This window comes from Dryobates pubescens, chromosome 1 (assembly GCF_014839835.1).
Source record: "Dryobates pubescens isolate bDryPub1 chromosome 1, bDryPub1.pri, whole genome shotgun sequence".
NCBI lineage: Eukaryota > Metazoa > Chordata > Aves > Piciformes > Picidae > Dryobates > Dryobates pubescens.
This window is the reverse complement of record NC_071612.1, coordinates 42,863,568-42,877,947: the sequence shown is the minus strand read 5'-3', so window position 1 is coordinate 42,877,947 and position 14,380 is coordinate 42,863,568. Positions and strand designations below refer to the sequence as shown.

General features: G+C 48.5%; 1 protein-coding gene across 2 annotated transcripts; it reads right to left on the bottom strand.

The window, feature by feature from the left end:
• Window positions 1-999: 999 nt before the first annotated feature.
• Window positions 1,000-14,364, bottom strand: HGSNAT (heparan-alpha-glucosaminide N-acetyltransferase). 2 transcript variants are annotated; one of them, XM_009904871.2, is made up of 17 exons: window positions 14,107-14,364; window positions 13,709-13,848; window positions 13,102-13,223; window positions 12,119-12,188; window positions 11,095-11,164; window positions 10,071-10,177; window positions 9,001-9,077; window positions 8,298-8,328; window positions 7,244-7,404; window positions 6,765-6,880; window positions 5,941-6,062; window positions 5,306-5,432; window positions 5,074-5,160; window positions 4,094-4,171; window positions 3,917-3,987; window positions 3,330-3,442; window positions 1,000-2,192 (listed from the first exon to the last, which is right to left on the bottom strand). In XM_009904871.2, the coding sequence occupies exons 1-17, from the start codon at window positions 14,356-14,358 to the stop codon at window positions 2,011-2,013; spliced, it is 1,926 nt and encodes a 641-aa protein (XP_009903173.2). In that variant the 5' UTR covers window positions 14,359-14,364; the 3' UTR covers window positions 1,000-2,010. The 2 variants fall into 2 exon arrangements, with proteins under 2 accessions (XP_009903173.2, XP_054020616.1); XM_054164641.1 differs by lacking the exons at window positions 13,102-13,223; window positions 14,107-14,364 and having other exon boundaries at window positions 13,709-13,812.
• Between the last annotated feature and the right edge of the window lie 16 nt (window positions 14,365-14,380).

Sequence of the window (14,380 nt, the reverse complement as noted above, 5' to 3'; positions counted from 1 at the left end):
GGGCTCAGTGTTGGGACCACTTCTGTTTAACATCTTTATTGATGACTTTAATAAAAGCATAGATTGTGTAACCAGTAAGTTTGCAGATGACACCAAGTTAGGTGGGAGTGTTGATCTGCACAAGTGCAGGGAGGCTCTACAGGGGGACTTGGATAGAACTGATCAATGGGCAAATGTTAATGGGATGAGCTACAAGAAGGCCAAATGCCAGGTCTTGCACCTGGCTCACAAGAACCCCAAGCAATGCTAAAGGCTGTCTGGCAGAATGGAACCTGGGGGTTCTAATCAACAAGCAACTGAATATGAGCCAGCAGTGGCCGAGAAAGCCAATGGCATTCTGGCTTGTATCAGAAATGCTGTGTCCAGCAGGAGTAGGGAGTTGTACTCGGCTCTGGTGAGGCCACACCTTGAGTACTGTGTCCAGTTTTGTGTCCAGAGAAAGGTGGAGGTGCTGGAGCCAGTGCAGAGGAGGGCAACAAAGCTGCTGAAGGGCCTGGAGAATGAAACTGGTGAAGAATGACTGAAGGAGCTGGGGCTGTTTAGTTTGGAAAAGAGGAGGCTGAGGGGAGACCTCATTGCTCTCTACAACTACCTGAAAGGATGCTGTAGAGAGGCTGGTGCTGGTCTCTTCTCCCAGGTAATTAGTGACAGCACAAGAGGGAATGGCCTCAAACTGCCACTGGGTAGGTTTAGACTGGACATTAGGAACAATTTCTCCACAGCAAGTGAAGCATTGGAATGTGCTGCCCAGGGAGGTGGCTGAGTCACCAACCCTGGATGTGTTTAAAGGTGGTTTGGATGTGGTGCTTGGGGATATGGTTTAAGGGTGAACTGTGTAGAGCAGGGTTATTGGTTGGACTTGGTGATCCTGAGCATCTTTTACAACCTGAATGCTTTTGTGATTCTGTGATGTCCTCTTTGTTGGTTTCCCCCCCATAGCATCGTACTAAGGTGTCTTGTACTTCTAACTTCATGCACACACAGAGAACAGAGCAGGGTAGTTCAGGCTTTTTATTAGCACTAGTTTGGAAATCACAGCATCAGTGAGTTTCACGAGTTCCAGAAACTATTATTGTACACGGAATTGGTCTGCTATCTCTTCCCTTTTGGCTGAATTGTGCCTGTAGTGCTGGTTTTCAGATTCGGGGTCCTTGGGAAATTCCATTTCTGAAGAGGATGGCTTTGCTGGAACTTTGGTGATAACACAAAATCAGTAGGGACTGGCCTTTCTGCACTTGCAGAGTGGAAGTTGCACCTCCTCCCTTGCTCGAGGAATGTCACACACAGCCCCAGAGCCTGCAGAGAGGGGCTGCTAAACCTCTAGCAGCAACGTGCTGGTTAATAAGCCAAGAGAAAAGATCTTTGGCAGCAGGATCCTAACCCTAAGGTTTTGATCCAAGACCAAAGTGGAAGAACACAATGAAGAATGATGAGTTGAGTCACCACTTTCCACAGCACACTGTAGCACAGTGGTGGCCATGAGCTCTTCCAGTCAGTCCCTGCACTGCCAACTCAAGCACAGGGCTGAGGATGCCGCCAGTGCTCCTCAGTCAAGAAGCTGGCCAAGTTAAATGTGTGCCAGGGGCCAGAGTGGCACAGGCAGGAAGTGCTGAGGGTATATACAGACCCCAGGCCACCGAGATAGGAGGCACCTTGTTAGATGCAACCACTATCACCACAGTGCTGCCCCAACAGCCCCTTGCAGTCCCTTCTGTAAGCACCACCAGGCTGTCTTTGACTGCCTAACTGGTCCGATATATTCACTTTGTCTACAGGAAGGAAGAAGATCAGTCAAATATTTACAAAATTCAGAAAACAGAGCAGCTGCAGCAGAGAAGGAGGCTTTTTACTGAATAAGAAAATACTGTCCCTTTACTTCCATGGCACTGTAAACTTGAACTGGTATCCCTTTTTAGTTACAGCCTAGCATGGGGGGCAATGTGCCAGGCTAAACCACCTAATGAACTTTCCCCATCAGCATCTAGGCCCTCCACATCCTGCCTACCTCTCTTAGATCTTCCAGAATATCCTTCTCCTGTAAAGTAAGTATGATATTATGACCCAGAGAGTTGTTGCAGTGAGGTTTTGAGTCAGATGCTCTGCATGGGATTGAGTGTCTTGTATCTTCCACTTAAAAGGGAAATAGTTTTCAAACACTTCGTGTCCAATGTAGACTAGGATTGAGTTCATTCCTGAAAGGAAGCACAAATCACAGAATCACAGCATTGTTTTGGCTGGAGAAGACCTTTAAGATCATAAGAGTCCAACAATTAACCCAGCACTGCTTGGTCACTACTAAACCACATCCCTTAGCACCACATGCCCTCCAGGGATGGGGATTCCACCACTGCCCCAGGCAGCCTCCAAAGGAGCAGGTATGAGCTTGCTTCAGAGTGAGCAGGCAGAGGCATGCCAAGCTTGGGAAACAGTGGCAATAGCTCATCACAGCAGTTAATGTCACCTGCTCAAAGGTGCCACACACACACACATTCTCACATAAAGGCTGAGGGGTGCTGTCCCCCCAAATCTTTATTGAACTACAGACAACCCCTGTGCCAAACTGAAAATCCAACCTAATCAGCATCCTGCCAGTTCCACTGACAAGGAGAATAATCACAGTTATTGTCTTCAGGGTGGCCAACTGCCAGCCTCTCTGGTCAGATCTATTGCCTTTACAAACAAATACTGACCACCCTTCAAAGCCCTGGGATTTCTGGTATGAGATATGATACCATGCTGTCACCAGACCCATCTTCCTGTCCAGACACCAAAGCTGCTGAAAAGCTTCCCTCTGCTGTGGGTTTGCATTCCGTACTTAGATGTTTGTCAAGAGCCCAGTGTGGTTAAAACCACTGTGGGATGCTTTGGGAGACAGGCTTATCTAAAACCACAGAGACAGAACCTACACAGCTACCCAGGGGACTCCATCTTCCACGTCTTCAGAAGTGGTATTATTCTGTGGACGAGCCTTTGAGCTTCCCATTAGATTACTCAAGTCTCAGCAGCCCTTCCCAAAACCATCTATGAGCCAGCTGTGGTGTTTCTCTTGGTCCTAAGCAGCTGTTCCCTGTGACCTTAACTGGAGATCAGAATGAGAACAGTCGTTAGGCAATAGCAGCTTCCAGCCCTCACTTAAGAGACTTGACAGACCCTCTCTCCTAAATAGGGCTCAGGTGTCCTGGGGGTTCTTTGCAAAGATTCGGCTCAAGTGAATCATTTTGGCATCTATCAGCTTACCTCATTCTAAATCCAAAGTATTTTAGAAGCACAAAAAGATAATCTCAGTGCAGAAAGAAGTGGAATACATTTCCTGCTATCATTTCACTGACCTGGGTAGAAAAATGGAGCACCTGACCACAGCCTCTTGACATCCACAACGTAGTACATCAGTGATAAGAGGATGAAGGCAAAGCAGCTGGTGGTTGTCACATAGGATATTGACCTATATACATTTTCAGCAGAAAGAGCAGGTAAAGATCTATGTGGTGCAGACAGAGCTCAACATGAAAAAGGAGGCTCTGGGGAGACCTTATTGCAGCCTTCCGGTACCTGAAAGGGGCCTACAAGAAAGCTGGGGAGGGACTTTTTACAAGGGCTTGTAGTGATAGGACAAGGGGCAAAGGATTGAAGCTTGAGAAGGGCAGATTTAAACTGGAGATGAGGAATAAATTCCAGTGGGAGTGGTGAGACACTACAACAGGTTACCCAGGGAGGTTGTGGATGCCCCCTCCCTGAAGGTGCCCAAGGCCAGGCTGGACAGGACTGTGAGCAGGCTGGTCTAGTGGAAGGTGCCCTTGTGCATGGCAGGGAGGTTAGAACTAGATGATCTTGGAGGTTCTTTCCAACCCAACCCATCCTGTGATTCCCCAAGGTAAAACAGCACTTTTACAAAGTCATAAGTTGTATCTCTGCTTACCACAAGTTCTTGTTTACGGGAATAAACCCTTCTTCTTTAGAACATTTTGTCAAGACAGCAGAAATCATTCCCTGCAACAGGAAGTTGCTGAAGTTCATACAAGCACTGCAACACGTTTCAGTCTGCCCTGCACAGAAGTGACTGTGTTGTAAGGAGCTACACAACTGTCTGACTTACCATCGCTATGCTCCATGTGAGGAAGCGACACAGAATTTGTTTGTGCTGGTCTCTGTAGAACAAGAGAATTTTTCCTGCCTAGTATCAAAAGAATAACAGAAACAGAAACATCAGTGCCTGTAAATGGAACTGCATGTCAAGGCCAGGTATATTTGCCACCAGCTACCTCTGCTAAGAGAGAGAATATGCACAGGATTTATGTCAGCTAAGTGGCTGAAAGGCTCACAATGGGAATGAGAAGCAAGAAGGTCTCCCCTCAGGCTCCTCTTCTCCAGACTAAACAACCCCAATTCCTTCAGCTGCTCCTCACCAGACCTGTTCTCCAGACCTTTCACCAGCCTCACTGCCCTTCTCTGCACCTACTCCAGCACCTCAATGTCTTCATTGTAGTGAAGGGCCCAGACCCTGAACCCAGGACTCAAGGTGTGGCCTCCCCAAGGCTGAGTACAGGAGGACAATGACTTCCCTGATCCCGCTGTCCACTCTATTCCTGATCCAGGCCAGGATGCTGTTGGCCTTCTTGGCTACATGGGCACACAATGTCTCATCTTCACCCAGCTGTTCATCAACACCCACAGGTGCTTCTCTCCTGGGCAGCTTTCCAACCACTCTGCCTCCAGCCTGTAGCATTGCATGAGGGTTGTTGTGACCCAAGTGGCCTTGTTGAACCTCGATACAATTGTATTGCATTAATGTTTTAAGCCCAACCTTAAACCAAGCAAAGTTTCCAGGTGGATATTTTGCACACTTCTTGTGTCCATCCCTTGTGAGAAATGACAAGAAGTCTGGGTTTGTCTAATGCAAGCTACTGCCAGGTTAGATTCCAGTTCTCTGCCACTCATCTCAGGCTAAGTCAGTGTGACAGCATTTTTCTGGAAAAAGTTATGTTTGAACCACTTAAATAAGAAACCTAAGCTGCCTGCCCCAAGATTCCCTCGACTCTTCCCATTACAGCACATAGCCATGAAGAAAAGAGGTACCTGCAGTCCCAGAAATGCCATAAAAATGCTATTTATGGTTCCGAGGATCCCTTCAGGATCATATGGCATCGTTGTTTGGTAAATCACCTTAAGAGAGAAAAGAGTTGTTAGAGGGCACCTGAGCATCCAGTCTCCTTTCTCTGCCAGCTCCCTGTGTCATTCCCAAGCCCCTTATGACAACTCTGTTGAGTGCTCACCTACAGTCCCGTACTGCAACCCAACAGCTACTTACACTTGAAGAGGGATGCTGGTATATGTGCTTTTCCCCAAGAAGCAAACGATCAATGTAACCAGCTGCTCCCCCAGTGCAGTTGGGGTAGTTTCCAAAGTCTCCAATGCCCCCAGGACCAATATAGCCCCTAGGAGAGAAGCCAACAATATGTTGGTATGTTTTCCCTAGCCAAAGGCAGACAGCAAAACACAGGCACTACAAGACAGCTGCCTGGTGGCCACCCTGGTTTTGATCATCACAATGCCACGAGCAGCTGGGTCATGAAGGGACAGGCAGTGTCAGGAGCCTAACACAGTTCAGCCCTGGATGCTCCACCTGCCCTGCATGTGCTGACCCTTCAGAAGAGGCAAAGGGGTGACACTGCAATGACCATGTATCACTGTACACAGATCTCAGGGAGACTTTAATCCTCTTCTTCAGAGAGAAAGGATCAGTGGTTTCAGCTTTACAATACTTAGTGCTTTAGCACCAAAGAAAAGAAGGGGTTTTAATCCCATGAATGTTTCCCATAAACCTGCTGACCTGAAAGCTATCATCTTTATTCTTTCCCTATGGCTAGTAAAATGTGTATTCTACTCAGCAGAAGAAAAACAATCTGATGCTCCACAGGAAGGAGCCCGAGTGCACAGTCTTACCTGGGACAGCCTGGCACTGGTAACAAAAAGGTCAGGCAGAGCCATATCACCTCTAAGGCCAGAATGCAAATCCACTGTGGCCAGTAGGGAAGAATATCCTGCAGAGCAGGACATGGTGTCTCCTGCATGAGATGGAGGGGAGGGAGGTGTTAGCTGGCAAGTAAAAATCATACCCTTGGGGACACCCTGTACTTCCTGGCAGGCAGTCCCCCAGATACAAGAGGGAGCTGCTGTCATTACCAAACTGGGTTCTACCAGCAGACCTTTCATCTTCTCAAATCCTTTCCAGACACTTTGTTACTGGGGGGGGTGGGGAAGGAGGGGAGAAACAAAACAAAAGCCCACAATGTTTTTTAGCTTGGAAAATGTCAAAAGGAATTCTGATTCATGAGTAGAATGAAAGCCTTTGGGGAAAACAGACTCCAGAAAGGCCAAGAAGCAGTATTACTTTCCCCTGCTGTGAAAAAACTGCCAGAATGAACCAGACAAAACACAGGCCACAGGACCCAGCACGGAGATGCCTGTCCCTGGGATCGCATGGTGGTGGAAAGTCATCAAGACTGCCTGGGAATGCCTGCTTCTAATCACCATTTCCACAGATTGGTGAAATCCTCCAGTACAGGACAGCTAGATGGGATAAACTGCAGGCTGGGACACTGGAGAGTGCATGCTGCCTCGGAGTTTTGCCAGGTCAGACTGCACTACGTATCAGGTAAGATGCTGTATGTTTACTCACTGCTTCTCAGATACTCTTTGAGCCCTAACAAGAGCAAAGTTCTCACACCCTATTCCAGTATCACTTCTCAACTCCCCACAAAACTCACCAAGGTCCCACTCTCAGCCCCAGGTTTTGTAAACAGGAGTTCAAGACCAGCAACCACCAGGTATGTGAATCCCAGCCTCTGGAGCACCCCAGGAATCCGCAGATTATCCCAGGACACTGGAACACATGTAAGCAATGGGGAAGAGGAGCAGATGTGGGCCCTCCTGGAAATACAAAAGCCACCCTTCTCCAAGGACAGCTGAGACCCACTGCACCTGTAGGTACAAGGGACACTGCCATCTCATTTTCCATAAACCATATCCCTGGGAAAGTCATCACTTAGACAACAAACTGGTCAGCACAGGGGTTAAATAGAGAATTGGGCCAGTGCAGAACTGAACACCACCCTGCAGCACACCATCCAACTGCCCCCACACTCTGGTCAGTACAGCAAGGCTGATACTGGTCTCTCAACAGCCCAACCAAGCAGGCAGGAGCAACAGTTGCAGAAATACAAGGAAGAGAGCAAGGTCCACTCACGTGGTCCAAGGCAGTAATTGGGATTCACAACTATGATTCCCAGCAGGATTAGCAGAAAACTCCTCCAGACGATCTTCCCAAGCACTTTCTGCTTGGAACTTCCCCACCTCAGCATGGAGCTCAGTGACAACAATATTGATGTGCCCATGATGAATACAAACCTGGAGAGCAGAGAAGATGTAAAATGGAGCCAACACGTCTCACCACACATCTGTGTGACAGCAGATGCTCAAGTTCACTGAATAGCCTGCACTGGCCCAACAGAAAAGCATCTGCTGAGAGAAACTAGACAACTTTACTTCCTCTGATTGCCAAGAACCCCCAGACAACCAAGCTTGTCCTACAGGACCCTTCCACTGCTTTCAGAAGTCAATGAAAGCAATAAAGTTCAGGGAAGCAATTGCTTTCTGGGCTTTTTTTGCAGCAACATACATGCCACCAGAGAAATTGCATTCCCCAAAATTAAATCAGCATCTGCAAAGCTGTAAAACACAAGCTGCACATCTATGATTCAGCTGCAGAACTGACCTGCTCCTCCCCTCTTGATTAGGTTCAGAGTCCAAGTCCAGCTCCCATCTCCAAGGGCAGCTACAACCATTTTAGAGAGGCATGCTAGGGGCAGATGGGATAATTGCTTCCCTGTGAGACCTTCCTCTGGTTATAGAGAGATTATCTTAATCAAAAATTCCCTTGGCTGTCTCTGCATACACATCAATCAAGCTTTGAATCTTGCCAGGCAGATCACCTTCAACATTATGAGTAGCAAAGAGCTCCTCAGGGATACTGCACCTCCACTGGCAGGGTAACACTGGGCCTCCCACTGACATTGTGTGTGGGGAGGAAGGAGGATGCGGAGCAGCCAAAAGCACTGAGCTCTTTTACTGCTTCATATGAATGATGCTGTTACCTGGAGGGGCACATTCCTATAGACAGTGTAACACAAATTGACCCCTCCAAATACCTTTCCACATGGAGGAAAAGGTGCACACAATGTTCTCCTTGCAACCCTTAACACAGAGAATCAGTTGATACAGAACTATTCAGTGAGACTTACCATGGAAACACCAGATCTGCCACTGTTAATCCTACAGAGAAATACCAAGGAACACATTATTGACCTCAAACCCTCCCTGCATTTCAACATCATCCTCGAGTTTCCAGAGGAATTGCAGGCTGCAATTATTCAGTACCCCAAAATCTAAAACATGTTATAGGCAAAACTTAACCAAGAGCTAACCATCTTGCCTCACTGCTTGCACCATTCTGCAAAAATAGGGGCAGGACTCATTGCTGTGTCTCAGGGAAGACTCCAGGGATGGGATCTCCACCAGGGCAGCACAATGCACCCTTGGCCATGGTAGGGAGGCTGAAATAGATGACCTCCAGGGTCCCTTCCAACCTAAGCCATTCTATGATGCCTGACCCTTCCCCATCAGCTTGCCAATCAAGATGTTAGGTTAATGCAGCATGGAGCACCATCAGCTTGGCTGTGGTCATTAAAAACCACTGAAAAGTTGAAGACCTGAACCTGTGTCAGAAATGGAAAGGTTACAGACTGTGAACTGAAGCCACCCCATCACCGTGTGACCAGCGGGACTACACGCTGCTTTGCCCACTAACCTAACAGGCCAGATACCCTGCTGAGGCTACCTGGAAGTGTCCCAGCCCTCAGAGGAGCAACAGCTCACTGCAGTGCTAACCATGTCTAGATACTGCTGCCTTTAAGACCTAGATTGACTGTCTTAACTGTACCTTACCGTTCCAGCTCTCATGTTTGAAGAACCAGTATTTTCCTCCTCCATAGTTAACAAACACCATAATTACAAGAGAGAGCCTAAAAAGACAACAACAAAAACCCCACACAAAGTATCACATGACAATGAACCACATGTACATGAACACACATAGCTCTGTTACAACATTTCTAACTGTGAGATCTGGTATATAAATTCTGTCCAGCAGGTCTAGGGAGGTTTCTCCTCCCCCTCTGCTCTGCCCTGGTGAGATCACACCTGTAATACTGTATCCAGTTTTGGGCTCCCCAATTCAAGATAGACAGGGATCTACTGGAGAGAGTCTGAGAAGAGCTGCAAGCATGATTAAGGGACTGCAAACATCTCTGCTAAGAAAGATTGAGAGAACTGGGGCTGTTTATTCTGGAGAAGGCTGAGAAGGGATCTTATCAATGCCTATAAATATATGAGGGGTGGATGTCAAGAGGAAGGTGCCAGGCTCTCTTCTGTGGCACCCAGTTACAGGACAAGGAATAATGGATATAAACTGGAACACAGGAAGTTCCACCTCAACATGAGAAAAAAAACTTTTTCACTGTGAGGGTGCTGGAGCACTGGAATGGGCTGCCCTTCTCAGAAGGCTTTCAAAGCCAACCTGGATGTGCTCCTTTGTGGCCTGCCCTAGGTGATCCTGCTTTGGCAGGGGGGTTGGACCCAATGAATTCTGGAGGTCCTTTCCAAACCCTAACATTCTGTGATTCTGTACAAGGTTTCCAGCTTTCCCAAGCAGGGTGGCAGCGAACCAAAGTAAGCTTTCCTCATGTAGTGTTTCTGCACTGAACATATGCTGTTCTTTTCCACCCTCCACAACAACTTTAATATTTCCTCAGACTAGATCAGCTGCAAAGTGTTTTGGAAAAATCCAAGAATTAAAGCCTTGATTATGTTCCAAGTAAAACATCCCCCCCTCCCCACCCCCACCCCCACCCCTGAACCATCCATCTGCTATGTATTTCCATCTGCTATGCCGGAGCGGTTGGAACAGCCTCGCTCCCCGGGGAAGGGCTGCTTTTGAGCGCGGTTCTTCTGCTCACCCTCGGAAGGTGTCCAGGGAGCGCAGGCGCTGGCGCGGGGCTGCGCTCCACAAGGGCCGGCTGGGATCGCTGCTAGCCGAGTCCGCCGCGCTCGGGGACCCCAGCTCCTTTGGGAACAAACCACACACGGGAGGGATGGTCAGCAGCTGCACCAGCTGCCTACACCACAGCAGAGGTCAGCAAGCAGCAAACTTACACACTGTCTTTGTGCTTGCTCTCCCCATCTTACTCTTCATTTTGTTTCCCCGCTTGCTACTTCTAAATCCCTCATGGCTCCACTATATTGCAATCACATTTGCAGATGCTCCAGGGTGGAAACAAGAATGCAGGGAGAAGAGCCTGCATTTGTCAAGAGCTACGTCCAGTCCAAGTCAGCCATTGGACCTGCCATCACTGTGAGTGCTGCTTTCACACAAAGCTGAGCAGATCCAGTTGCTGGCTCTCAAACAGGATCCATCCCATAAGCACTTGTCTGACACTATGGACTCTTCAGAGAGTTAACCAGCAGTAAATTAATTATTTTAAATGCAGGAGTGGCTTCTTCCCAATCAGATTCCCTAAACCACTCTGATCAGCCCCAGTACCAGCATAAAGCACAAAGAACAGTTTAAATAAGCAACAGTATAAAAGTATAAAGACACAGCCATGGAGATGAAGATGAACTGCTGCAGAGCTCTGCTCCCAGGTCTTTTAATTCTAGACAAGTTTGGTCCTCCTAGATGTGAATCCCAGCCTATGATGATCTATGTATACTCTAGTACAAAACATAGCTCACACAGGAATGCCAGCTCTAGAGCTGCTAGAGAAATCTTAAGTGCGGATCCTGCTAAAATTTCCACTGTGCTGGAAACAGACTTGAAAGCTGGCTTCCCCTTCTCTCCCTTCCCCTTTACCGAGGGGAATATTCACAAGAGGAGGATGATCAGTAATAAATGAGTCCCCAGCTGTTTGGACAGTGTGTGTTCCTCAGAAGTGAAGACAGTACAGAAGACTACAGAAGACCTTACAGAGTGTGGTCACTCACAGAATTAATCAGACGATCCGTTTCCCTGGGGTTCAGTGTCTTGTAAACCCAGTTTCTGACTAGATTAATTCTGAAAAATATCAAGTGTAAAACAAGAACAGAAGTATGTTACACCAATTCCATCTTAATGTCAACTATTTAGCAGCATAAATCCAAAGCTGGGACAGCCCCAGCATCTGTTCTCCCAGCTCACTTATGTGATGCTGCGACTCAGCCAGTGCCTGGCCCCTCAAGGAAGCTCAGCTATGGGACTACACTGCCACAAGCTCAGGTTTGGGGTGCTTTATTCAAGGTTGTTTCCAGGCAGAGATTACTCACATCACTCAGTACCCAGGATGGAAAGCTGCACATGCTGCATGTGCTTAGGTGCTGCTATCTGGGGCTAGACTCAGGAAGAAGTCATGTGGAGGTGAGGCAGGGTATGTGTCAGCTAACAGTGGAATTCAGCTGCTCTGCAGTAACCACTCTATACACCAGCTAATGAAGCTGGAAGACATCCCTCAAGGGAAATCAGTATGTAAAGCCTGGCTCCCAAGATGGAGACTCCATTTTTCACAAGGAGTCCCATGGAAAAGACAAGGGGTGATGGGGACACATTAATCCTTGGGAGATTCTGATTGCACTTCAGAAGAAAATGTTTAAGCAGAAGAACAGTCAGACATCAGAATCATCTCCCAGGGCAGGTAGTGGATTCCCATACATTGGTCAGTTTTAAGACTCATCTTGTCAGGGTGCTGGGCCAGCTCATTTCAACTCTTCTATTACCTAGGAAGGTTGGACCAGATGATCCTTGGGGTCCCTTCCAGCCTGGTATTCTGTGATTCTGTGAAATTGTATCACCCTGGATTGATTATCATATGGACAGCTACCACAGCTTAACTTGTACAGGACATCCTGATAACAGGATCTGATCTGCCAGCAGGGCTACAGCAGGGCTCTGAAGCACTACCACACTGTGACCTGTGGTGCTCAGCTGGCAGCCTCGCTTGACATGTGAAGAGTTAGCACAACACTGTTCACTTACTTCATAGAAAGGTGGCCGACAATCAGGATAGCAAAGAGTCCCATGTAAACCAGGAAAGCAAAAAGAATAGCTACAGGAAAGAGAAGACAACTCAATAAAACATGTAACAAAACCAGCCAGCAGCCTGAGCTTGGCCAAGCCTGACACAAGCATGAAAAAAAGCCCAACCCACCCACAATCACACCACCTTCTCCATGCAGCACATATTCCCCAGCCTGAGTCCCAGAGGGAACAAAAAATTCCACAACAAAACCCCAAAATGAAAGCAGGCTAGTTTCAAAGTGCAGCTCAGTGACTTCACATCTCAGCATAAAAAAGGCAAAGTAAAATTAGACTGCATCACAAGCCAACGGTGAGAAGAGTCGATGTGCTAGATGTTCTGAAGACGAAACTAGAGATTTAGAAACAGCCTCAACATGAAGATAGGGGAGGGAGTAATGCACCAAGTCTGCAAACATGGAGAATTTGTCTTTACAGCTGGAAAAGTGGAAGGACTGAAAAGCAACTTAAAGAAAAGAATGGAAGAGACACAGATGAGAGTTTGAAACAGCCCTGGAAAAGAGAACAAAAAAGCAAGGTTTTAAAAAGGTGAGGTTTAAAAATGCAACAGCAAACAAAAATCTAGACCCTGTATGGATTGTTTCCCATTTTGTGAGAAAAGCCAGACAGAAGGAGGAAGAGGGAGGCTTCCAGGTACATATATAAACACGCAAGGAAACAGGAACTATGAGCATATCTCCCTCCAGACACATACACCCTGCTTTTTCTGGGCAAAATGTGGTGATACATTATCTCATGTGAAGAGGTCCGATCAGGGTCAAGGCCTCAAGACAGGGGTATAAATTAAGGAACTAAGATGCAGAGAGACAGGCAGACCTCATGTTCAGCAGAGCGTGAGTGGCTGCACAGGCTTTTTAGGAAGGTGGTTCTGCTGGGAGACATGCACATTGCAGAATGAGAAAGGGAAACAGAGCATTACATACGGAGGTAGCTGTTGATAGGGCCTTCATTGATGACTAGGTCACAAGAAACAGTTTTGGTGCTTGTACTTAGGGTCTTTACCACAAGGGAATAATTGCCAAACTCCCCAAAATGATACTGAAGCCTGCAAAGGATAAAGGAAACAATAAGCCACCCCTGCCACAGGCATGTACCACAGTTACGTCTGAGGGGCTGCAAGCCTCAATGCTTGTAGAGAAGGCAAGCCAAAAACCAGGCCGACCAGTGGCATCCAACAGGGAGCTGCCTGGCTGTGACTTTGCCCAGTATCACCCTCCCCTAGGCCAACACAGATGCTTTACCACTCATGCACTGCCTCCTACATGCCCTGACCCCTTGAATTAGAGGCTCTCTGCAGGAGAAACCAGGTGCTTATACATGCTGCCTCAACACACACCATTGTGGCCCCTGCTTCCAGCACAACTACAGTAAGTGCCACGGCTGCCACATCCAGGGGAAGGCCACACTCGGGGTCTGAACAGTCAGGATGGAAGTGCAGGCAATAGACAGCTGGCTGACTTCATGGGGGAAAAAAAATCATAAAATACAGCACAGAGCTATCCAGGTGTTCCCTGGGGCTGGGCCACCTACTTGCAGAGCTCTCTGTCACCCAGAGAGTCGTTGATCTGCAGGGTGAGCGAATGCTGGGTATCAACCATCACCGACACCGTGCCCGGTGCTCGCAGGCTCCCGTTGCTTGGCGGGACAAAAGCCAGGAACTGATACAAGCACTGTGGGAGAAGAGGGCAAAGGGAGCTCATTAGTGCCACGGGCCACTGAAAGGCAGTCCTCCTTTGCATGGTGGCAAAGGATAAGGCAAGGATGCCCAGGGGCTGCAGTGTCGCTGGACGATAGAACAAAGCAGCCTAATGGAGCACGGGGAGATGCCAAGCAGCCCCACCAAGGGCTGGGGCAGGGCTGCCAAAAGCGGAGGCCGGGGAGTGAGTGACACAGACAGAGCACAACCCGCCGCGGCTCCCTCCGCTCACCTGGTGGCAGGAGCCGGAAAGGGTGGCGAGGCGCAGGCCCTGCTCTGGCTGCTCGTTGAGAACGAGCAGCAAGGCCTGGTCCATCCGCCCCGGGAGATGCCGCTCCACCGCTATCCCCTCTCGGGGCCGGGGCTCGGGCCCGATCCCCTCCGGCAGGCTCTCCCCGTGCGGCTGTGTACGGCCGGGCGCCATCAGCATCCCGCCCAGCGCCACGGCCACCACCGCCACCAGCCCCGCTGCGGCCGCCGCCATCTTGCGCTCCGCCTTGGGGCGG